The following is a 25,022-nucleotide window of genomic DNA, read 5'->3' as shown; positions in this document are numbered from 1 at the left end:
GTTGAAACGTTTAGTGAAAATAGGTAACTTTTCTTGACTTGAGCAAAGTGAGGTTAAACGTAGTACTAAATGCAGGGGCAACAATAAATATAACAACCGGCATTGTTAAATATACACAGATCAGCCATAAAATTAAAACACCAAATCCACCTAGGTTTTTGTTTCCCCTTGTCAACAAAATAGCGCTAGCGCCTTGCGGTATGACTCCACACGGATCAAGGTGTGATCTCTGTGGTATCTGGCAGCTGGACGTTAGCAGCAGATTCTTTAAGTGCTGTAAGTTGTGCAAAGTAGGACCTGACTTGTTTGTTCAGAATGCCATGAATGCTCAATTAAATTCATCAAACTTGAACTTTTTGCCTGATAAGTCCCATACACAGCCGGCTGTAATGCACTGGATGACCTGCTACTTTTCATTTATGGCTTTTCTGCCGGATCAGACCGAGTGGGCTAGCCCTTCCTCACCATAGGAACAGATGAGCCTTGGGTTCTCATAATCCTGTGGTTACTGGTACTGTGTATAATTGATAGTGTTGATCAGTGTTATAAACCCATGTGGTGGTGGTGTGGATGATCGGTGTACATTTGTGATGAATCTTCTCAGCTTACTTAAAGCTTTTTTGACTAATTCTTTCCAACTAAAAGTAAGATTTAGATAATTAGATTTGCTTTCATTTATTCAGTGTTGAATCTTATTAACCATGAAGATATATTTTTTTTATAAACGTTTTTTTGCCAGTATGTCTGACCACCTGTTTTTGCATCCTGCTTACTCATGTTACTAACACACATAATATTTGACTCGACACAAATACACACACACAAAAAATTATCCTGGATATTTACATTTAAATGATAAGATTTGTGAGCATGGGTGGGGTTACAATGTTTTCTGAGATGGACAACATCCACACTATGTTATACACCCTATTCTAAAAAACATTGACAGTTTGACTGCAGTATTGATATGCAAACTAATATTGAAGAGTCAATTGTGTAAGCTTTTTTTTTTTATCTTCTCGTTTACTTGGGTTTATGTGAAACTTGCATGGAACCGCACTGAGTTGGTCAGTAATCTCAGATACAGTCATGAAGGTCACAATGTGCTAAATTGGAAGTTCTCGGTTTCCATTACCTGTTAGCTCCAGTGTAAAACTTTGGAAGCAAACCTTAAACAGTAAAAAGGGGAAACGTGAGCTGTTGTAATAAGCAAAATGATGTAGAGGTAAGAAAGATGGGGGGAAAAAAAGATAAAATAACCGAGAGAGCTGAGTTTCTTAGATAAAACGAGATGCTGTGTGTGCGATTCTTTGCGCTTCTTAGTGTTGATGAATGGAGAAGTGGTGAAGACAAGCCGTCCTTTCAGAGAGAACAGCAGTGTTCTGTAGCAGAGGAACCCTCACCTCTCTCACTTCCTCTACACGGCCAAAAGACTTGCTGATCTCCAAAGCGATTAAACCTTGAACAGATTCACTTGCCGCTTTAGCCTTAATGAATTCATTCAGTCTTCAGGTGGAAAAGTGACAGTTTAGCTGTGATTATAAATAATTCGAAACATGACTGATGTAGCACCTTTTCAATATATGTCAAGGCATGAAGGGAAAACATAGGTCTAAGAGCTGGATTTAGTCTTTTGCTAAAAATAGGCTAGCTTACTGCAGAACATAAGTAGGTGTGTGTTTAATATGTGATGCCGTATCACCATGTGCCAGCATATGGGGTTTATAAATGTATAAGTCAGCATACACTGTTTTTGAGGTTAAGAATTTACTGTAAATACTGTTGAGCTTTACAACAACATGAGCACTGTTGTTTCTCATGCTAATTAACTAGTTCACCTCATTTTCAGTCCAAACGCAGTTCCGAGTTTCTGTTCTCACATGGCTTCTGATGAGTGCCTTAAGGTTCAATTTTTACACCTTTTGTTATTGAAACTAAACGCTGTCACTGAGCCAAATGACACACAACAAAAACATGCAAAAACAGCCACAAATGTGCATTCAAGCTACACTCCCACAGACTCACCGTGTAAAAGCATCAAGTCTATTGAGGATTAGATGCGGAGCGCTTCCAAAAAGACAAAACGGCTATGATTTTTATACTTGAAGTGATTAAGATCTAAACGTTCAGACTGATTTTGATATTAATCTTAGTAGCAAATAAAAAGCAACCAAATTTAGCAATAAAACAAACTATATCGGTTATATCCAGTAAATTTCCAACCATATCAATTATTTAGTTTCAGAATTTCTCATTTGGCAGATCATTAATTCAGGAAGCTTGGCTCCTAAAAACATTTTCTCCTACATCCTATTTGAATTACTCTTTTTATTCTGTATAGCCTTACACAGACATTAAAACCACAGTCAGGTAAGTGAATAACAAAGCTTTACACGCTGCAATGGCATCTCTGCAATGTGCTGGATAAACAACTCTGTGGAGGCCCTACCTCATAACTTACAGGACTTAAAGGATCTGGTGTTAACATCTTGGTGCCAGATACCACAGCGCACCTCAGGGGTCTTGTTGAGTCCATGTTTCAAGGGGTCAATGCACGACCAGTTAAAAATTTGGACATGGACTTTACAAATTTCAATTTTTTTTACACTGTAAAACAATCCCAAAGGCATCCAAAATATGTAATAATCTCTTTTGAAGTTTTGGTCTTGCTTTCCTGAGGGTCTTCATGAGAGACAGTTTCATCATGGTCCTTGATGGATGTTGCAGATGCACTCAACAATACTGTTCTTGCAAGAACTACTCCAGAACAGCTGATCTTCATGTCTTAAAATAACAACAGACTGTTGTTGTTACTACTTAATTACATAATGCAATATGTTATTACATATTTAAAAAAAAAACAATCCAAACTTGTGTCCAATCTTTTGACTAGTACTGTAAATGTTTTGAAATTGTTAACTAGAACTTGGTGTGAACATACCATTTGTGTTTGTTTAGAGCTATATTGTAAAATGTTGCACAGAATTTGTGGAACAAAATTTTAAATATATTAGATATACAGTTCTGTGCAAATGCCTTGAGCCTGATATTTAAATGAAATGAATAAATAGGAACAAATGATTTACTGCATGTTTAGACTGCGAGGCTTCTGTAATAAACTCAGCAGCAACCTCATTTTCACTCTCGTCTGTTCCAACCACTTAGTATTCAGCATCTCCGGGCTGATCATCTGTCATCATCTGTACCTGTTTCTCACTAAAGTTACTCTTAAGTTGGAGTTGTTGTTTTTTTTTACGCTGGAATGATTTCATGGGTCACTGCGTGGCTTAATAAACAAATAAAAATATTCATCTGAAACTGCTCAGGTACAGGGACTGGATTGAAAATGAGAGACAAAAAATGAGAGACAAAAAGTGCTTCAGGAAGCCTGTAGAACTATTTCTCAAGACTACATCAAAATATGCCAGAAAGTCTGGCTCTTTGGAAGCAAAATATGAAGAAATGAGGGGCGGCTTAAGACACTTGCCTAGTACTGTGTGTGTGTGTGTGTGTGTGTATATACTGTAACTAGTCCTATTTGCAGTCAGGTGAATTTTACAGCACTGTCTTGTTGTGTAGTAGGTTAAAGTAAAAACCGCTCAGCATGCAGGCGTGAGAAACATGAACCCTTGTTCCAGTGTGACTGGTTATTCTATGACTGAAACACACACACACACACACACACACACACACGTCCATCTCTTGAAGAGGGTCTCAGTTGTGTGGTGAGATGACCCGCCAGCTGCTATGATCTTCACGGCTTTCGTTTTTTAACTCCTCACTGCTTGTATTTATTTATTTTTTTATATCTAATTGTTAAATTTATGAAGTGCCAAATCCAAACCGCTAGTGAAGAAGCAAAAGAAGTGTTCAGACCAATTGAAATTTTGGTGACGTAGTGCCCTAGGGTATTTAGAGTAATTAGACCTCAAATACTGCATTTACCAAAGAACTTTGTGGGTTTGAGACTCAGCCAGAGGGACTGACTTGCTGTCACTGTAACGAAGCATCGCTGTGGCTTTGCTAAAGTATTCGCTCACTAACTAACTAGGTCATCCCGGGTCATACTGTTTTGAGAAACTATTTGTTGCAGTTGTGTGTGTGAGTGTGTGTCTGAATGAAATTTTCTGAAGCAGTGTCATAGCAAGTATATGTTTGTGGTGCGTGTTTTTTGTTGCTGTCATAAGTTGATATGTTTTGGATATGGTCCAACATATCATATCTTGTATAAACAGTATAACTCATTCTCTGTACAAGAAAATAGGTTACACAGGTATTTTTAATATCGTTATTCTGTCGTAATATCGATAGTCTGTCGTAAAAAAATGATAGCTAACAAGTACTGTACAAGTATAGTCACTTGTATAGCAAGGTGTGATAAATGTGTGTGTGTAAATCATCCTTGCGACAAAAATTATTTTGTTTATCTTCATCGAATTACTTCTAGACATAGGATAAGTATGCTATTAATCCAGGCAGTTATTAATAATTAACCTCGAGGAGAAAATCGTTCTTTCAAATCTTTGTCTGGAATCTCAGTAGGGGGAATGTGACTTTAAGCTCCTCTCATGTTCTTGAGCAAAACATTTTGGAGAAGCTTCTCCAGTGCTGTCGCTTTTAAAACAGATGCTCACAGAAAGATGATGTTAAATCAGGATCATTTTAACTCTCAAAAAAAAAAAAAAACCAAACGTCAAAGAAAAAAAAAAGAACAGGCAGATCCAAAGATCTTTGCTGAGGTTACTCCATGCCATGTGTGTAATAGGATAGCAAGCTTCAGGGAGGGAGTGTGGAGGAACAAAAAAAAGGAACAAGGCCCTCTTCATAGCCTTGAGGAGCACAAAATGGTGGACAGATGAATGCTAGGAGTGCTGAAATGGACTCGCTCTGAAGCGGAACAGGCTGAGGGTCACCTCCACTCCTGTTTTACAGATCTGTTTAAGCAGCGTTCCTGTCAAGAGGAAGCGGTGTGTGGAGGTGGGAATCATTCTGAGCAAATAAAACAAATCACATTTACCAGGAAGGAATAAGGACAGCTGTCTGCTGAAGGCCTTTATTTTTGGACAAGTCTGAAGGCTTGTGTTGTTGTAGTGTTCACTGGACGAGAGAACCGTTAATGTTTGACCACAGATGGTGCGATAATACGGAAAAACTGTCGCTGTGTTTTGACTTTATAGCTATATCACTACCTCTGCTTTTTTCTTACACTGGAAATGTTTGCTTGCGTGTTAGATGGTTGATGAATGAGTGGATTGGTGTATAGGTTAATAATCCTAGTGCAACATGCCTTATATAATAGTTCCATCTGTATATTAATGCGCTTGTCCTAAAACATTATTAGGTGCGTTGAAATAGATGCTGATTTTCCATTAATATCCTTAATAAGGGCAAATCAGAACAACAATGCATCATGAGAACATAGCAGTGAGAGCAGTCTTGCCTAAGGATGTAAACCTTTTGATAGTTCATACAGTATGTAAATATTAGCCAGTTAAACACTTAATCAGATTTTTTTTCTCTATTGTCGAAATAAATATATTCTTTCTGATCATAAGTCAGAAGGTGGGAAAAGATGTGAAGACTAACCTATGTTTGAGGAAAACCCTAAGTAACCCTAAGTTTAAGGAAAAATCTTTCTTCTGTTGTATAAGTAGAACCACTTTGCACATGTCAAAAAGTTGTATTCTGATTAAAGGCTTCGTGCATGTAAACACATCTTATTGGATCACCGTCCATGTAAACAAGTAAGTTGTAATCTCTAATCGGAATGCTCTTAGTCAGATTGAAGAAATATTGTTCCATGTAAACATAGCTAGCGTTTCTATAGTAGCCTGGTATAGACTTTAATTTAGGACTATCCAACACTTATCATCATAAAAATAGTTTTTAAATATATATACATATAAATATGTATGTCTAAGTTTTTAAGAGAGAGAGACAGAGAGGTGCTTGTGAGGAACAACTGCTTATGGCAGACATAATGTAAACTGATTTGTCTCTCATATGTTCCACAGCAGCAAATCTTAACCATGTATAAACCATTAAAACGCAATAAATTAACCGTTGTGATATGAGCAGAAGAACACGGATTCATTTCAGACTGTACGGTTATACAGAAATAATCCACCTCAAGGTGGTAACGGCACATTGTCACCCTGGTGTGGATTATTTTAAATTACCATATGGTCTGGACTACGTTATGCTCTAAAGTCAATCATTTTAATTGAACAGCCATTTTTATGTGCACAGCAATATGCACTTTTTACTCAATTAAAGTTGCATTTATTTTTATGGATCATCCACAAAATACATTTGTTCTAACTTGTGCAACCAAAAGCCCCTCACCAGCTTCTCTGTTTTCTGAATTTAATAAAACAAAAATGCAGCTTACTGAGAAACTCCTTTATCATGAAGACATTTCCTGTGTCTGGAAAAAAAAAAATAGACGTTACAGTTTTGACGGTTAAGATGCACTGACACTGGAGATTCCTTTCATGAAGGTTAAATAGACATCATGCACTACTACTAGCGTTAATGTGGTAAATGTGCATGATTTACACCAGTGAAAAGGAAGCAGACCTCAGGTACCCGAGGTCACAAATTTTAAACAGGAACTGTTTGTCTACTGAAATGTTTCTTTCAGGAAACTTGGCAAGAGAACGTCATCAAAACACATCCACTCCTGTCAGATTAACCCCACCCCTCAACCTCTTTTCAATCTCGGAGAGAAAAGTGTAGGCTTTATTAGTAGAAGTAGACCTGATACCTCCTTTTGTTTATTTATTTTGCATGCGTGTGCATATATGCATGCGCATGTGTGTTGGTGCTTCATTCAAATGTTGCAACTGGTTAATGGTTGACCCAGTTCAGGTCTGCTGCCATCTGCTCTAAGAGGGATTTGCTGGGGGAAGCAGAAGATTACAGCAGATACAGCAGGAGGGCCAGAACACTGGCTTACCAATATTAGAAGATCTTGAATTATTTGTAGATGTTTTGAGGTACTATACATAACTACTTTTCCTCTATGCCCTACTTTGATTCATCTACTTATTTCATATTAGACTTTATGCTTTTATCTAAAATATAAAAGGTTATCATATTTATGAAGAGGAAAATAAATAAAAGTCAATCTTATTTGTATACAGTCATCAAAAGTCAGTTGTATTCAAAAGTTAGTCGTTTTTTTTTAGTGTAAATACATTGTATTTGTATGTAATTGTAGGTGGTCTAAGTATTACAACTTCAACGACAATGTATAACTTTTTTCACCGTGCCATTATTTATTTAACAAAAATGAAGCCAAAAAGAAAAAAAACAAACATGTGGACAATACTTAGTACCACCATGATTCAATAGCTTGTCAATCTACCATTAATAGCAATAACATTAAGTAATCGTTTCCTGTAGGACTTTATCAGTCTCTCACATCATTGTGGAAGAATTTTGGCTGATTTCTTCTAAACAACATTGAGGTTTATAGGCATTTGCTTATGCACAGCCCTCTTAAGGTCTCGACACAGCATTTAAGTTGGGTTGAGGTCTGTACTTTGATTAGGCCATTCTAAAATCTTTATTCTTTTGTATTTTAGCCATTCTAATGTAAATTTACTGGTGTGCTTTGGTTCATTGTCCTCTTACATGACCCTATTTTGACCAAGCTTTAGCTGTTGGGCAGTTGGCCTCACAGTTGCCTCTAGAATACTCTGGAGTATACAGGAGAGTTCATCCTGGACTCAATGACTACAAGGTGCCCAGGTCCTGTGGTTGCTAAACAGGATTTGAGGTTATGAGGTGTTTTTGCTAAAATGCTGTTTGGTTTTTGCCAAAGATGTTAGGATATTAAGGCCAAACAATTCCACTTTAGTCTCATCTGTCTATAGGACATTGTTCCAGAAGTCTTGTGGTTTGTTCATGCAGTTTTGCAAACTTCAGTGGTGCTTCCATGTTCTTTTTTTTTTTTTTTTTAAACTAACCCTAACCCTTGTCCTGGCAACCTTTCAAACAAACTGTATTTGTTTAGTCTTCTTCTAATTGTGCTGTCATGGATTTTAAGGTTTAACAAGCTCAGTGAGGCCTGTAGGGTCTGAGATGTAGTTTTGGGGTTTTTGTATTTCTCTGAGCTTTGACCTTGAGGTGAATGTGTGCCGAGACATCCAGTCCTGGGAAGATATGCAGCTGTCTTGAATGCTTTCTACTGTAGAACATTGAACTCCAAATGCTTTGGAAATGGTTTAATAACCCTTTCCAGATTGATGTGCAGCAACAGTTGCTTCTCTAAGACCAATGTCTATGTTAAAACACACCTAAATGATCCAGACCATCAAACTGCCAAAACTTCTGCTTTTATAGAGGCCTGCACACCAGCTGAAGATGTGTCTTATTGGTTCTATAATGTGTGTTTACCTGCACTGTAATATTTCACAAATAATCATAATTAAAAATTCATTATGTAAACACCTTATTTAGAACAGTCTGACCCCATCCAGCCTAATCGGAATGAATTTTCCCTTATCTGTTCCTTAATAGTTCTTGCAAGAACAGTATTGTGGCAGTGGTGGCTCAGTTGGTTAAGGCTGTGGGTTACTGATCTGGGGGTTCAAACCCCAATACCCCCAAGTTGCCACTGTTGATCCCTTAAGCAAGACTCTTAACCCTATCTGCTCCAGCGTCTCTGTATCCCGGCTGACCCTGTACTCTGACCCTAGCATTCGAAGTGAGATTTTCGAGAAAATCATTTCACTGTGCTTTAAGGTACATGTGACAAATGATTGAATTTGAGTTACCAGCCTCAAAAATCACAGCAGACACATCTCAATATTAACTGATTAAATAGATTGCATATTTTGGATGCCTTCAGCATTGTTTTTTACGATGTTGGAAAAAAACAAAATCAGGAAAGACCATGGTTAGAAGTTCTGTCCAAACTTTTAACTGGTATTGTCTTTCCAGCAGATTAAAATTTCACAAGGGGCAGAACTGCTTTGCACAAGTTATATTCTGATTAAATGCTTCGTGAATGTAAACACACATCTCATTGGAACAGTGTGTCCATGTAAACAGGAATCTCTTGGGTTCACAAATTGGAATGTTGGTATCTCTTAATGATTTCAATCAGATTGAAGAAATATTGTGCATGTAAACATAGTTAGTGTTTAGGTTTTTTGTTGGTCCCAGCCTGCATAGCTCCGAATCTTATCCAGTCCCTGTCTTTAGAGGTCTAATTCTTTGCTAGTCCCAGTGTTTAGAGTATTGATTAAATCCAGACTTTAGGCCTTACTTGCTATACCACTCTTAAATAAGTTGTAAGAATATGAGTGAGGAGTATTCTCCACACCACGAAGTGACTCTGCCCGAGAGAATCCTTGCCTCTGATAATGCAAAAGCCCCAGTTTGCATGGTTAAATCACACCATGCAAAATGTGTGGTTTTTACTAGCAGCTACGTGCAGTCCACACTAATCCTAGGGCATTTTTCCTTTTTTTTTTTGGACAGAGTTTCAGTACACCTGGTTTAAACATTTCTGAACGCATGAAGAAAGACATCTGTAGGTATGTAAAGTAAAGGTCAAACTTCAAGGCAAATCTCAAAACCTTCGTTTGTAACAACTGTGAGTAAAATTATCTATTTTGAATAAACATAACTTCAGGATGAAGAAACCAAATCTGCAGAGTCACAGTTTCCTACAAAATTTTCACACTTTTTTTCCAATTACTTTTAAATTAAATTTTCTGGAAGACAAGGTTCTGAATTAAAGGGAGGAGTTCTGTGTCCCAACACAGAAACTGGAGTGTCTTCATCTGATTAGTCAAATTTTAAACGTTTGTAACCAACAAGTATAGAGGAGGTGTTGCCGTTGTGTGTCATTGTCTGCTGATAATATCTACCAAGTCCACTGAGCTTTTCTTTTTAGCCTTAGTGCAGTTCTGTTGGAATAGGGTGTAGTTGGCTCAGTGGTAGGCTTCTCATCTGCCATTCAAAGAACTAGGTTGTAGGGCACTCTCAAACATGGACTAGAAATGGAAGGGTTGCATCAGACCTGTGCCATAGATCAAACATGCGGCGCGGGTGATTTGCTGTGGCAATCCCTATTGGAAGCAGCTTGAAGAAAAACAACAACAACAAAAAAAAAAACCTACATTTATTAGATTTCTGTTTTATCAGACGCAAAACCTTGAGGAAAGGAGCTTTACTAATCAATATCAAAGCCTAAAGTTGTTGACTTCCAACAAAGACATTTCCTTTCTCCTCCGTTTGTGAGTTAACTGAAGGAGCCATTGTTAAAGAGGTGTATGATTTGCCCTATGTTCTGAACAAAGTAGCTAAAGTAATTTTTGTTCAGAGCAGACTTTTATTGCGTTTGTACATTAGGCACGATAGATGTGTAGCAAATATTGCTTCCTCCTCTCCACTCTCCCATTGGCCAGTGTTTCAGGTAATTTTTTTTCTCTGTACTTGGGTACGCTTACATATTCTCACTCTCCGATACACCAGGGGGAAGTATGTATGCATCTAGTTGGTTTGTGAGCCAATATAAAACACAACGAGGAGAAGAGGGTCAATTGTCACACTGTGCCTAATATTGTTGAGATTTCAGAAAGAATGTCGAAAGCAACGGTCTCGCGTGCCTTCCTATTTCATCAGCTATGGCTGTGTAGGTCAGACATGCGTGCAACTATTTCGGGGGAGACAGACGGTACTAACAATGTATGCAGCAAAAATTATGATTTTCTCTGTATTTTAGGGCCAATTATTGAAATATATTGCAATATCTTGTACGAAGTGGGCTAAGAAGGGTTGCTAGTCAAAGTCACATGTTAGGGGTCACAAGTACTTTCATTAAAACATCCCGTGATCAAAATGTAGAAAGCAGGGTTTGTCGTGGCAGAGTTTCAAAGACATAGTGATGTCGTGGTTAGCACTGTGGCTTTGCAATTCCACGGTGAAGGGTTCTGTTCCCTCTGGTGTCGGTATGTGTGTGGAGTTTGCCTGTTCTACCCATGGTTGGTGGGTTTCCTCACAGTACTCTGGTTTACTCCTACATTCCAGAGACATGCAGATTGGGCTTATGCGTGTTTGTGCCCTGTGATGGATTGGCCCCCCATGCAGGGCGTACCTCTCTTATTCCCCAGCGACCCCTGGGATGAGCCCCAGGCCTTCAACCACCCTAAATAGGATACGCGGTATATAAAATGTGTGAAGGAGAATTTCAAATATAGAAATTAAAAATGTATAAAATAAACATTTCATATTAAATAAAAATAGGCCACAAAGCTTCTGGAGTTGTCATAGAGAGAAATAAATACTAAGGGCATTTTGAATGTGCTTTTTTTCAGAGCACAAGACCTTTCTGCCTGTAAAGGCTTCACGGTACAAAGTATAACACATTCTTTGTACTGCAGTTTGCGGTGCTGTAAAATATATTATACATTGTATCTTCACTGATGCTGTTTTGACTTTGAAATGTAACGGCATCAGTTCACGCTTGACTTGTGGCATATTTTAAAAAGGCAACACAATTTATTAACACCTGGTTTGTGTGTAGCAAAGGGAGAGTTGCGCTGGGCTACATGCGGACGAAGACAGAGGGCGGAGCTACGTGGAGAGAGAGAGAGAGAGAGAGAGGTGAGGGGCTGCTTGGAGAGTGTGAGAGCAGAGTGTACACTGGCATGGAAGAAGAAGTGTGCCATGTAACATAACACATCAATGTATCTTAAAAGTCGATACATCACCCAGCCGCACCTCAGACCTGTACAGAAACTGTGGTAGACTAAACAATAATCATACAATCTTATTTACTTTTTAGCTTGAGGTTGGCATGGCACTTCATTACAGCTTGTTAAATAATCAGCTTGGTAAATGAATCTCCATTCTTCTTTAAGATACTAATCAAAGTTGACACACCTTAAAGTTGTGCAAGCACTTGATAAGGAACCAGTTGAAGGACAGACCTTCAGAACAAGCTGAACTGGCCGAGTCAGAAGCGTTCCAGTGAATTCTTCAAACAAATGTCTGGATATGAGTCCAGAACACATGGATAATAAATAGTTTTTGCTGTCAAAGATCTTTAGTTCTTAGTTTAGTTTTTCTACTCTCCGCTTTCTACATTGGTCGTTCTAATATTCTGCTTTTATTAGTAGTCCAGCTTTTATATTATTGTGTGTATATGTGTTTGGATGAATATGTTCTTCTTTATCTGGTAAAGTCCAAAAGAGGTGATTAGATACGTTTTAAAACCTCGTCTCAGTGCGAACATCAATCTTCATCCACATAATGTTAAATCTGCATGTAGCGTGCAACAGAGTGGAGTAAAAACCTCTGCGACTTAATCAGCTTAACCTCCTGTTCGTCTTTGTGCTTAACGATGTGCTGATCCATCACTTGACGCCATCGCGTCACTTTTCTGTACGATCGTTGCTTTTTTCTTTTAAATAATTATTCCATGTCCGCATGTTATTAGTGAACAGTTTAAATAGGAACATTTTGATTCAATAAGAAATAATTAAACAGTGAGACCTGAGATGATAATTTTAGCAATAATAAAATTTATAAATTAGTATATTACAGTTTTGTTTTAAGGAAAATTAATTATCAGCAGTAAACCTTAATTTAACGAATTGAAAAGATTATAGTTTATTCAGTTTTTATTATTTAATGTATTCGCTTTGGCTTAATCTAAGTGGGTTTACTTTCCCCTGGAAGTGTGGAATTTGTCTTGATGTAGTTAAGGATGTGGACAAACTGGTTGGTACTTACCATATGGCAAAATTCCAAATACTTAGTCCTTACAACAAGGAAAGAAACTTGTTTTATGTTCTTTGCATTTTTACAGTTGATAGGTTTGGATGAGCCTCTTAATTTTAAAGCATGAAAAAAAAGATGAGAAAAGAAAACAAACAAGCCATCATCAAAAGACAATATTATTAAAATGATCAATATCAATGAGTGACAAACACTGTTTCTAGCCCCGCCCCCATGCCCTAGATTGGTTATGGAGATAAGGACAACATCCAGGAAGGTAGTAGGACCTGAGCCATCTGTTGAGCAATAAAGGTGCTGCACATCTAGCACGTTAAAGTTTCTCATTTTGGAAAACGTTTCATCCTATGGAAAAGATCTCTAAGAAAACAGGACCAACCAAAGAACTGCAGAGAAACCTACTAGTGATTTCGTGTTACGTCGATGATGATAAAATCGTGTTACAGTTCTTTTTGCAATCATACTAGTGTAACATTACAGTCCTATCTGTCTTTCTCCGTCTCGTCGTTCCTCTCGTCAGTGCTGCAGATGTTTTTGAGCTCTGAGAGGGAGAAAAAGGACGTTTCAGGCATGCTTCGCATTTTTAGACCCTTTTGTAAAGCCGAGCTGGCACTTTCCTCCTCCAGCCTGCAGAAGATTTTTTTTTTTTTTAAGACACGATTGTCCTTGAGAACCTGCTCAGAGACTGTGTTTGCACTCTGTGTTTAATCCTGAGATGGGCTGAGGTTTCGTTCTGACATATAAAATGGCCAAGTCAGGCTGGCAGTAGTGAAGAGTTTCTGCTGAGCTGTGCGTTTGTAGGACACATTTTTTTGTCAGCACTTCTCTAGAGAAACATCATTCCTCATACATACCACATCATTAGCATTTACATTAGCATCTGTCTTTTATATATGTATCATAGCTGAATAGATTTTAGGGATATGAGGTTATAACCAATGGACTGAGATTTCACCAGAGACTTTGCGCGCACATGCGCACACTCGCACGGACACACACACGCACACACACACAACCGGCTGACTCTTAAAATGGCTGCTGTCCTTGAATCTCGAAGGACCTGCACTGCTCTTCACTTGTCACAGCAACAAAGACCTGGAAAATTTCTTTCTTATTAGTCATTAGCAGTTAGCTTAGCATGGCACAGAGGCGGAATCAGGTAATCACGGCTCTCGTGATTATTTTCACCTTCAAGTCTTTTGTTGTCAGACACAGAAAAACACCTTCCTTGACGCCATTTTGGAGGCAGAAGGTTGGGACAGAAGATGAACAACAAAAAAATGTTTTGGCTTAACATATTTTGCAGCATTTAGTATGTAGCTACAAATTTTATTGTAAGATTGGGGGAGGGGACCATTTACACTATATAGCCAAAAGTTTGTGGACACCTGACCATCACAGCTTTAGCTGGTTTTTGCTTAGATTGTTGTAGATTTGTAAGCTTCAAATGAATGTGGTGTCTTTGTATGCTGTAAGAATCTTACTTTAATGGAACTAAGCAGTCTGAACCTGATCCAGAATGTCAATAAAAAGCACAAAAATCAATTTAAAATCAATTTAAAAACAGTGTAATCTTTGCTTCCGACTCTAAAGAGTGTTAGAAATTCTAAACAGAATCGGTTTGGTGTCTGTGCCCATCAGTCCAAGGTACCAAACTGTGACCTTGGTGTGTCTATCCCAGTGAAGGAGATGTGGCATTTCCGTCAGTTCCTGTGGAGATGGATATACAATAGGTATGGCTTCCATATCTACCTGCCTGAGTGAAGAAGACATGGAATTTGTACCTGTCAATATCTGGAGGCGTGGCCTTTGTACTTGTCAGTCACAGGGAAGGAGGTGTAGTCTCTGTCTGTCAAAACCAATCAAAGACATGTTGCCTCTGTGCCTGTCAGTCCCTGTGAAAGAGGCGTAGCCGCTATGGCTTAGTCCCAGTTAACTAGGAATATCCTCTGTACTCGTTAATTTTCCTGAAAGAGTTATAAGCTATAAGACAGTCAGTCTCAGTAAAGGGGGCGTGGCCTCTCGGACAGGGAGTAGCATGTATTGAGAGAATTTAGTTCGATAGTTTAAAAAAAAAAACTTTAGTAATAAAGTTAATGTTTCTTTAACAGTGAACACACATGCTTTCTGTTCCACACATTGTTTTTATTTTGTTCACAGCTCTACATTTCCTCTGACCTTCACTCATCACTCAGCCTTGGACCACCGAGTCCTTCACTTACTGTCCTTGACTAGAAAAAAAAAAAAAAAAACCTGCACTTCTGTTTATCAGCCGTCAAGTCAGTTTGCCTTCAAGCTCTCGAGTGTGTGAGGTTCTGGAATGGGAATGGATCAGTGTTTTGTTTCTACAGATTTCAAGGTCTTCTGTGGAATCGTATCCTTATTATTTTTAAAGAGCTGATATGTGTGCAGTAGTTTTTGTTAGTTTTAAAAGTACCTTTCGTAGTAATACTAATTTATTCTTGTTCTTATGATAACTTTAAAACTGTATACTGCACATCATTCGTGGACACCATTACTGTATTGTACTGTAATATAGTATATCTTTCCAAAATCTTTCCTATTTCAGTGTAAAGAGGGTGTGCGTCAGTTCCTGTATGTGTATATAGTGTGTGTGTGTGTGTGTGTGTGTATATATATGTTTAAATTTCCGACTCATGTGGCCTTGTGTTAGTTATAATTTAGTATTAGTTATACCACATGGCTGTTGAATTCTGCAAGTCATGGATTTATTTTAGAGCTGCAACAAAATCAACAAAATCAATAATAACTTGATAAAAATAGTTGGCAATGGATTTTTTCATGGACTGTGGCAGACTACGTCACTCCATTTAGAAAGATTTGATGGAGGCGGCAGAGCAAGTTTCAACAGGGCAGCCCTTCTTTATGTACTGGAACACTTTTCATTACACCATGTTGTTGGACATAATGGCATAGGGCATAGTGTTTTCGTGTGATTAATATGTTTTCAATAATTCATCATTGGTCAATATGAGAAACAGTGGAAGCACAATATACCTGTTTGAACAATGCTTATTACGTGTATTTAGTGCTACTCAATCACTTTACGTATACTACAAGTGGACGTTCTAACAGTGGTTTAAAATTGAAAGTATTTTTTTTGTATTACATCTTCACAAATCATTTTTAGAAATGGTGTTCTATAATTATTACAGATTCAGTTGACCAGTAAATACACTTTATTGGTGTTAGCGTTTGGTGACAATAAAGGGCATGGTTGATGAGGTGATTTGACAGGTTTGGACATGTCATAAACGAGCACACTCTTTTCAACATGCACCTGAAATCTTGAATGTTCTTTAGCAAGGCCCACGGTTTGTTCTGCTCTGAATGGTTCTAACAGTCTTTTTGCACACATCTGGCAAACAAAATGAATTTAATATAATGAAGTTTCAGTTGGGACGTCAGCTACTGTCTATACATTTGTTTAGTCAGAATTGAGAAGATGTGGGTTTGAAGAGCTTTTTTAAACTGTAAATCTATTTTAAACTTGATCTTTTTACAGTTTAAAAATCAAGTTATGATTCTTTTGTGTAAAAAAATAGATTCAGTTATGATTCTTTTGCCATACTGACTCCAAAATCAAAAACACTATTTTTACATTTATAATACAGATTAACTGGTTGATTGGCTGGTTAATCCAATTTCTGTATCATCTTTATTTACAGAATTGGGGAAAATTTTAATATCGAATCAGTGTTGTATCTAATCGGGTGGTGACTGCTGATTCCCATCCCTAATACATACAACATATGTATGTGCAACTATATGCATCGTAAGAACACCATCCTGTCAGACACGGAGGTGGAATCATTATGCTTTGGGGCTGTTTCCCTGCTAAAGGTACAGGCCGACGTAGCCGCACTGAGGGGCTGAGGGGCGGGGCCATGTATTGTAAAATCTTGGACGAGAACCTCTTTCCCTCAGCCAGAACACTGAAGTTGGGTCATGGATGGGAAAGACCCCATCATGACAATGACCCCAAACATACCACCAAGGCAGCAAAGGAGTGGCTAAGGAAGAAGCACATTAAGGTCATGGAGAGGCCTAGCCAGTCTCCAGACCTTAATCCTATAGAAATTGTATAGAGGGAGCTGAAGCTTCGAGTTGCTAAGCGACAGATGAGAAACCTTAAGTATTTAGAGAAGATCTGTAAGGCACCAAAATCCCACCTGAGATGTCTGCAAACCTTAGAACCAATTACAAGACACGGCTTACCTCTGTGCTTGCCAACTAGTGTTTCCTCATCAAGTACTAAGTCAAGTACTTTACTCATTTCATGCAACTCTATCCATAATATTTTCTATAATGCGTTTTTTCTGGATTTTTCAGTTGATATTCTGTGTCTACCCTTTAAATTAAACTTATGATTAACCTTCATTTGTTTGTAAGTGGGCAAACGAACCCTTTTTTTATGGAAGGCTAAAGGAGACATTTATTTTATTTATGTAAGAAGTCTCTCGGTTCAGTGCATTTAAGTTACTAGCAAAGTCTTTAGGACAGAGAGGTTGACATGCATTGTAGTTTCTTCTCCACAAAGCGGTTTGTTTTTGTTTGTCTTAATAACTTTGAGAGGAAAACAGGGCTGGTGAGGCAAAGAATGTTTATAGTTGATATGATGTACGTGATAACATTGCAAATTGCTGTGGCATGAAAGGATTAAAACATTCAGGGATGCGCCGTTATAAAAAATAAAATAAAATAAAAAAATCAACTACAGTAACTGCTTCATATAATACTACGCTGTCACTCAATATTTTACTGTAACACTACACATTGTGTTTTATTACAACCTTTTGTGCTTTATTACATCATGTATGAAGTGTATCACTGGGAATGTTTCGGATTTGCTTCAGTAAACTCATCACTCTCACTCATCTTCTATACCGCTTTATCCTGTATTCAGGGTCGCAGGGGGCTTGGAGCCTATCCCAGGAGACTTAGGACACAAGGCAGGGTACACCCTGGACAGGGTGCCAATCCATCGCAGGGCACACATACATACACACACATCCATTTATATACTACGGGCAATTTGAAAACGCCAATTAGCCCAACTTGCATGTCTTTGGAATTTGGGAAGAAAACAGGAGTACCTGTGGGAAACCCACCAAGTACAGGGAGAACATGCAACATGCACACAGAGACGGGAATCGAGCCTGGCCGTGAATCGAACCCGGACCCTGGAGGTGCAATTGATAATTAACCATGGGTTCTGGGATAATTATGCCACCTCCAGTTGATTTTTCCCACAGTGCATTGCATTTGCATGGCTCAGTATAGTCCTTGTTGCTTCAGAAAGACCTGATGCTGCGTGACGAAGATGTGTGATGTAAATACGTAGACATACCGGTGTTTTCCAGCTGCGGCTTTATCCCAAGGTCATGAAGACAGAGAGTGAATCCAGACGTAATCCCTTCTCAGCAAGCGTTCCTGGAAACAAACCGTCTTTTGTGTCAGAACATAAGACTCGCCAAGCGTGAGGAGAGCTTTCAGTGCTGTTTCCATCAGCGATGGTCATATCGATCACGATGAGGTTGAAATTAAGAAGCACAGGGGATTTTAAAATAGTTGTGATTGTCTTATTGTTATAAACTCGTACTGAGGTGATGGGATGAGTCACTGCAGGATGAAGGATATATCTACACAACACCAATAAACATTGTTGGATTGTAAATTTCCTTTATTCTTTTTTTCTGTTCTTTGTAGGTTTCCCTGATTTTCCAGGGAGTGTTTAGTGATGGAGGTGCTACAGTGCGATGGCTGTGATTTCCGTGCAGAGTCCTGCGACGAGCTCAAGGCTCACATTCAGGATGTCCACACCATTTTCCTGCAGCCTGCAGACGTTGGGAACGAATCACCTCAAAGGTCAAGGTCCGATTCCTTAAACTCCTTCAGTCACACGGAGGAGGACGATGAAGACGTTGCCAGTAATGCATGTGACTTCCCACACAAGGAAGCAGGTAGAGATGAACCCTCTGCAACCCAGGGTTGTATGTTTTGTTTATTTTTATTTTATTTTTTTACTTGTATTAGTGTGTAATGAGCCTTAAAGATCCTGTACATTATTTATCTAAACCAGTCTTGGCAATAAAAAAATGTATAGACAGTAAAGGAGACCTTTTAGTTTCATCCTTTATTTTTTGTCGACATTCTTCACTTCATCTATTTTTATTACACTCGCCTCTTTATTCCACTTTCTCTACATTGTCCAGTTTCTTTTTACTTTTTTCACAAGCTCCAATTTCTTACATCTTTACATTATTCTTTACCTTATCTAATTCATCCAGCCTCCACACTTTTTTACTTTTATTTTGTCCATCATCTTCACTTTTCCACATCCTTCACTATTTCCACATTTTCCATCTTTTATGCCATTTTGCATTCTCCACATTCTGCACTTTCTATTTTCTTCACTTTCTCCACCTTCAGTACTTTCCCCATATTCTACATATTTTTATTTCTTCTTCTCCTTCACCGGTCCTCTTTTTATAGCTCTTTCAGTTCCTCTACATTCTATACCTTCTTCTCTAGTTACGTTTCTTCCTTTTCTGCCACCTTTTTTTTTTACTTTCTCCCCAACTCATTTCTTTACTTTCTTTACTTTTACTTTCTTATTTTCGCCTATGTTTATGCTGTTATAATTTCTCTTATTTTTTTCTGTGATAAATCATCTCCCCTTTTTTCTAGTGAGAAAACTAATTAATAAGTGGTTAGTTGAATTTGGTGTTTGAAATTACTAACAAATGTAAATGAAGACAGACAAACTGGCATGTGTAAAAGTGTAAATAAAATGAAATCTTGGCACCTAAAAATGAAAAGGATGGATTAAAAATGATGTTCTCAGAAGCTTCACTAGCTTTTGGCTCAGTTCCATCTGTCTGCTTCTGGTGTTATGGGTACATTGGAACTCATTCTGTTTAAGTCGCAGCAGTAAATGGAGCCAGAGTAAGAGTGTTAAGGCTGATTTATGCTGCTTCGTCAAGTTGAATTGAGTTGAACATCATACTGACAATCCCCTGGGACAGCTTCTCTTGTTTCTGGGTTGCACTAATTTGAGTAAAAGTAACCGTTTTTCGAAATCTATTAGCTCCAACTTCAGCTGGATCTGCTCGGTTTCATTCACCACTGTTTTGTAGTGCACAAAAAAAAAACAACTCACTGGCCAGAGAGTTGTAAATAGACTCGGAATGTAATATTCTTTGCACAGAGGCGTAGAAAGCCGACTGCTAACTAGCGGTTTGGCGGTGTAATTTCAGAGTAACACAAGTATAAATGCTCACAATGCCTTAGGCTCTGCATAGACTTAACGAAGGTGCATAAATCAGGCTTTACAGTGTTAGATTTTAGGTGGCATTAACTTAAATTATATGCTGTTAACAGTACCGATTTTAATATTCAGTACATTTCCTGCTTTAAGCAGAACACAGGTCTCAGGAGCAGCGTGATGTTGTACCAGCGGGGTGTGTGTTCCTACAAACAGTTTTGTGCCTGAGCCTCTAACAACAAAAGTGGACTTCATACTATCTTAGGCACATTTCCTGTTACACTAAACTTCTAGCCTTTTAACACACAGTATGACTGCTGATCAATTCCTGCTATCCGATATCACCCTGATGAGAATGGGTTCCCTGTTGAGTCTGGTTCTTCTCAAAGTTTCTTTCTATTGCCATCTCAAGGAGTTTTTTTCTTGCCACTGTTGCCCTGGGCTTGCTCATCAGGGAAAATCTGATATTTTTGATATATACTCATTTCTCAAATTTTCTTAGCTTTTAAAAGTCCAATCGGAAAAATGTTTATGTACTAGGTTTTGCTTAGAGAAGACTCAATCCTTATGTATAAGAAGAATTACTGGCACATACCTCTCGATCTGATTCAATCTTTTGACTGTGTAAAGCTGCTTTGCGGCAATGAAAATTGCTAAAAGCGCTATAGAAATAAAATTGAATTGAATTGAATTGAATCTGTAGAACTGGCAGCAAGAGTACACTTTCAAGTTTAAATCATTTAGTCTATTCACACCAGTTGAACATTTTGTGAAACTTGGTTGTTTCCTAATAATGACCTAAAAGCAAGCAATCAGAACATAAATCAAGACAAATATAAATAGAATTTCACATGATGTTCATATGATGTCCAACGCTATGCAAAGACTGAGATCCTTTACTAGATGATTTAGCATAGACCACACTTAAGAGGTACTTATTCATTTTTTGTTGTCATTTTGTCTTTTTCACTACTCTGTAAGATTTCTCTTTCTTTTCACTAAACAGCTGTGTTGTGGGATTTATCATTTAACATCAATTAACATCAACTGTTATACTGGAACCCATCCTAATTTGGGTGATAAAAGTTAGTGCACAAATAAACCATGACCGTATATAGCTGTGTGCTATGCAGTCAAAAAGTCTTTGTGTAACCAGGAAAGTCGTTATATTTTTGACAAAAAGTCTGATTTGTTGATGTTTTTAGCTGTTCGCTGTAAGAGACATAAGTGCAAATGACGTGAGTCCTAAGCCAGTTTAAAATGTTGAACCAGTTGGAGTATTTTTAGGCTGTCCGTATGGGGCCAATCTCAGAACAAGCATGTGGTTCCCAAGGGTTCAGTACTCCAACAGGAATGAGGGCATTAAGGACTCCTGAGATACCAGTCACCCTGACCTCTTCTTCTCTCTGGACCTGTCTGATACAGAGAGAAGAAGAGGTCAGGGTAACTGGTATCTCAGGAGTTACATGTGTAACTCAATAGATATATAATATTGTGTAAGTTCTCCTTGTACCATCTGGGTAGCTCTGGCCCCTTGGGGCATGACTCCACAAGATTTCTGGGGGTGTGCCATGGTGTCTGGCATGAGAACTTTGGCAGCGTATCCTTTGGGTGCTGGGTTTGCAGTGTGGGTCAGCAGTGGATCGGGCTTGTTTGTCCGCTGCATCACATGGGTGCTCGAATGAAATCCAACTAAATGAGGAGTTTGGAGGCCAGGTCATGAGGCTTGGGCTCTTTGAACAGCAGACTCTGGTGCACTGGGTGTCTTGGGGCCTTTCTTTCATGACTAGCATTGACTTTTTTTCACAAAGCTGCATTTGCTTCACTGGGATCTGAACAGGCTGGCTAGCTGATGTTCCCCACAGCCAAAATGATCCTTTACTGATTCCATCACTAGTTGAGTGGTATATATTTGATAACCGATGTTAAGCTTAGTGGGTTAAAACTCGCCGATACTGATCAGAAGCACGGCGGTTCAAGACCCAGCTCCACCAGGCTGCCACTGTTTGGTTCTTATCCATGTCTGCTCCAGGGGTGCCATGTCATGGCTGACCCTGTGCTCTGACCCCAGCTCCACATGTGTGATTCAAAGAAAAAAAAAAAAAACACTCTGCGGTAATGTATATGTGACCAAAATAGGCAAACCTATCTAAAGGTGCTATTGACATGCATTTTTCTTCAGATGTTGATAACAGTCCATGCAATCCATACATGCAAAGAAATTAAACCATAGATATTTAAATATGTATAAAAATGTAAAATGACACATGAAAAAAGTTGCCTCCTGTATGCAGTAACTACAAACCCGATTCCAAAAAAGTTGGGACACTGTACAAATTGTAAATTAAAAAAAGATTGCAATGAAGTGGAAGTTTCAAATTCCAATATTTTATTTAGAATAGAATATAGATAACATAAAATATTGGCTCATTTTGGATTTCATGAGAGCTACACATTCCAAAAAAGTTGGAATAATAAGCAATAAGAGGCCGGAAAAGTTAAATGTACATATAACAATCAGCTGGAGGACCAATTTGCAACTTATTAGGTCAATTAGCAATATGATTGGGTATTAAAAAAAAAATCTCTGGGTGGCTGTGTCTCTCAGAAGTCAAGATGGGCAGAGGATCACCAATTCCCTTGATGCTGCGGCGAAAAATATTAGCACAACATCAGAAAGGAGTTTCTCAGAGAAAAGTTGCGAAAAATGTGTGCGTAAGGGTCAAGGCCGGAAGACCATACTAGCTGCTTGTGATCTTCGGGCCCTTAGATGAAATGTAAATCACAACATGGGCTCAGGAATACTTCCAGAAAACATTGTCGGTGAGCACAATCCACTGTGCTGTTGCCGGCTAAAACTCTATAGGTTCTATACTCTATAAGTTCTTTTTGGGAAACTGGGACGCCATGTCATCTGGACTAAACAGGACAAGGAACAACCTAAGTTGTTATAAGCGCTCAGTTCAGAAGCCTGCATCTCTAATGGTATGGGGTTGCATCAGTGCGTGTGGCATGTGCAGCTTATACATCTGGAAAGGCACCATCAATGCTGAAAGGTATATCCAAGTTCTAGAACAACATATGCTCCCATTCAGATGTTGTCTCTTTCAGGGAAGACCTTGCATTTTTCAACATGACAATGCCAGACCACATACTGCATCAATTACGACATCATGGCTGAGTAGAAGAAGGGTCCAGACTGAAATGGCCAGCCTGCAGTCCAGATCTTTCACCTATAGAAAACATTTGGCACATCATAAAGAGAAAGATGCGACAAAGAAGACCTAAGACAGTTAAACAACTAGAAGCCTGTATTAGAGAAGAATGGAACAACATTCCAATTCCTAAACTTGAGCAACTTGTCTCCTCAGTCCCCAGATGTTTGTAGACTGTTATAAAAAGAAGAGGGGATTCCACACAGTGGTAAACATGGTCCCAACTTTTTTGAGATGTGTTGATGTCATGAAATTTAAAATCAACTTATTTTTCTCTTAAAATAATACATTTTCTGAGTTTAAACATTTGTCATCTATGTTGTATTCTAAAATTTGAAACTTTCACATCATTGCATTCTGTTTTTATTCACAATTGTACAGTGTCCCAAGTTTTTTGGAATCGGGTTTGTAGTTGCAATGCTCGGGTGTGATTTTTAGCCCATTCTTCCACACAAACAGTCTTTAAATCTTGTTCCGTGGGCTTCTTCTATGAACTCTGATCTTTAGTCCTTTTCATAGATTTTCAATAGGATTCAAGTCAGGTGCCTCTTGGGCCATTTTGAGAGTTTCCTTGGCTGTGTGTTTGGGATCATAGTCTTGCTGAAATATCCAGCCTTGTTTCATCTTCATCATCCCACATCGTGATGTTCCCACTTCCAAACTTTATTGTTGGTATGGTGTTTTGTAGTGCCATGTGTCCTCCAATCATGCTGTGTATTACGGCATGGCATCCAAAGAGTTCAGTTTTGGTCTCATTTGACTATACTATATTATATTTTACCAGTATTTCACAGGCTCATCCAAATGTTGTGCAGGAAATTTAAATTAGCTTCATCATGCTTTTTCTTCAGCAATGGAGTCTTGCTGGTGAGCATGCATACAGGCAATATTGTCTTCTTTCGAAACAATTGTACCTATTCCAGGTGTTTCTAAAGTTCTCCACAAGTGGTACAAAAGCACCCAGGCTCTTGGCTCTTGTCTCAACTCTTCTGATAATTCTTTTAACTCTACTGTCAAAAATATTGTGGCCAGTTTATAGTGAAATGATGTTATTTCCACTTCCAGATTATGACCCCAACAGGGCTTACTGAAACATTCAGAAGTTTTGAAATTCTTCTGTAACTAATGCCATTAGTATATTTTGCAACAGTAAGATTGCAAATGTCTGAGAGCTCTTTGCTTTTTCCCATCAGCATGTATGCATGTATACTGTATTTGTATGTGTGTTTATCTGTGTGCGTGTGTGTGTGTGTGGTAGGAGCAAATTATTTGTTAAGTATGTTTAGAATTATTACGATTAATAACCAGAATTATCATAAGTAAAAAAATGTAAAAGTAATGATATCTTTGGTTCAATACAACATATCAGAAAAACAACTGCACAGTGTGATGTCTGAAGCCTCCCCCGTCTACACACTGTGTTGCTTGAGTTTAAGTTAGGAAGAGCCGTTAACCATGTGAAACTCTGTGTCTCTGCACTATCATCAGTACGCCCTTCTTATTCTTTTTACTATCCGCGATCGATTCATTAGTAAAGGACATTACTTTGTTCTTACGCTACCTGCTCATGTACTTGTTCATCGTGCAAGCGCAAAAGCGGGGTAATGTCCACTGTTAACTGATCGATCGTGGATGGCAGCGTTATATACATATATGTATACTCTTATGTGTGAAGAAAAAGCTGGGATGCTTTAAAATCTCAAAGCAAAGTATGTTTTAAGTGTCGACAGTGTGGGCAGATGTGTGCGGATGTGCATTTTCAT

The 25,022-nt window shown here is 38.4% G+C and overlaps 1 protein-coding gene across 5 annotated transcripts in view; it reads left to right on the top strand.

Moving 5' to 3' along the window:
- Window positions 1–25,022, top strand: part of znf462 (zinc finger protein 462) — a 51,232-nt gene that overhangs the window by 10,072 nt on the left and 16,138 nt on the right. For all 5 annotated transcript variants that reach the window (XM_053478142.1, XM_053478140.1, XM_053478139.1 and 2 more), the window contains exon 2: window positions 18,487–18,740. In XM_053478142.1, the coding sequence (XP_053334117.1) occupies window positions 18,518–18,740 (223 nt within the window). In that variant the 5' untranslated portion in view covers window positions 18,487–18,517. The remainder of the gene's footprint in view (window positions 1–18,486; window positions 18,741–25,022) is intronic.

This window comes from Clarias gariepinus, chromosome 19 (assembly GCF_024256425.1).
Source record: "Clarias gariepinus isolate MV-2021 ecotype Netherlands chromosome 19, CGAR_prim_01v2, whole genome shotgun sequence".
NCBI classification, from domain to species: domain Eukaryota; kingdom Metazoa; phylum Chordata; class Actinopteri; order Siluriformes; family Clariidae; genus Clarias; species Clarias gariepinus.
The sequence above is the reverse complement of the archived record's forward strand: the minus strand, read 5'-3'. Positions and strand labels throughout refer to the sequence as shown.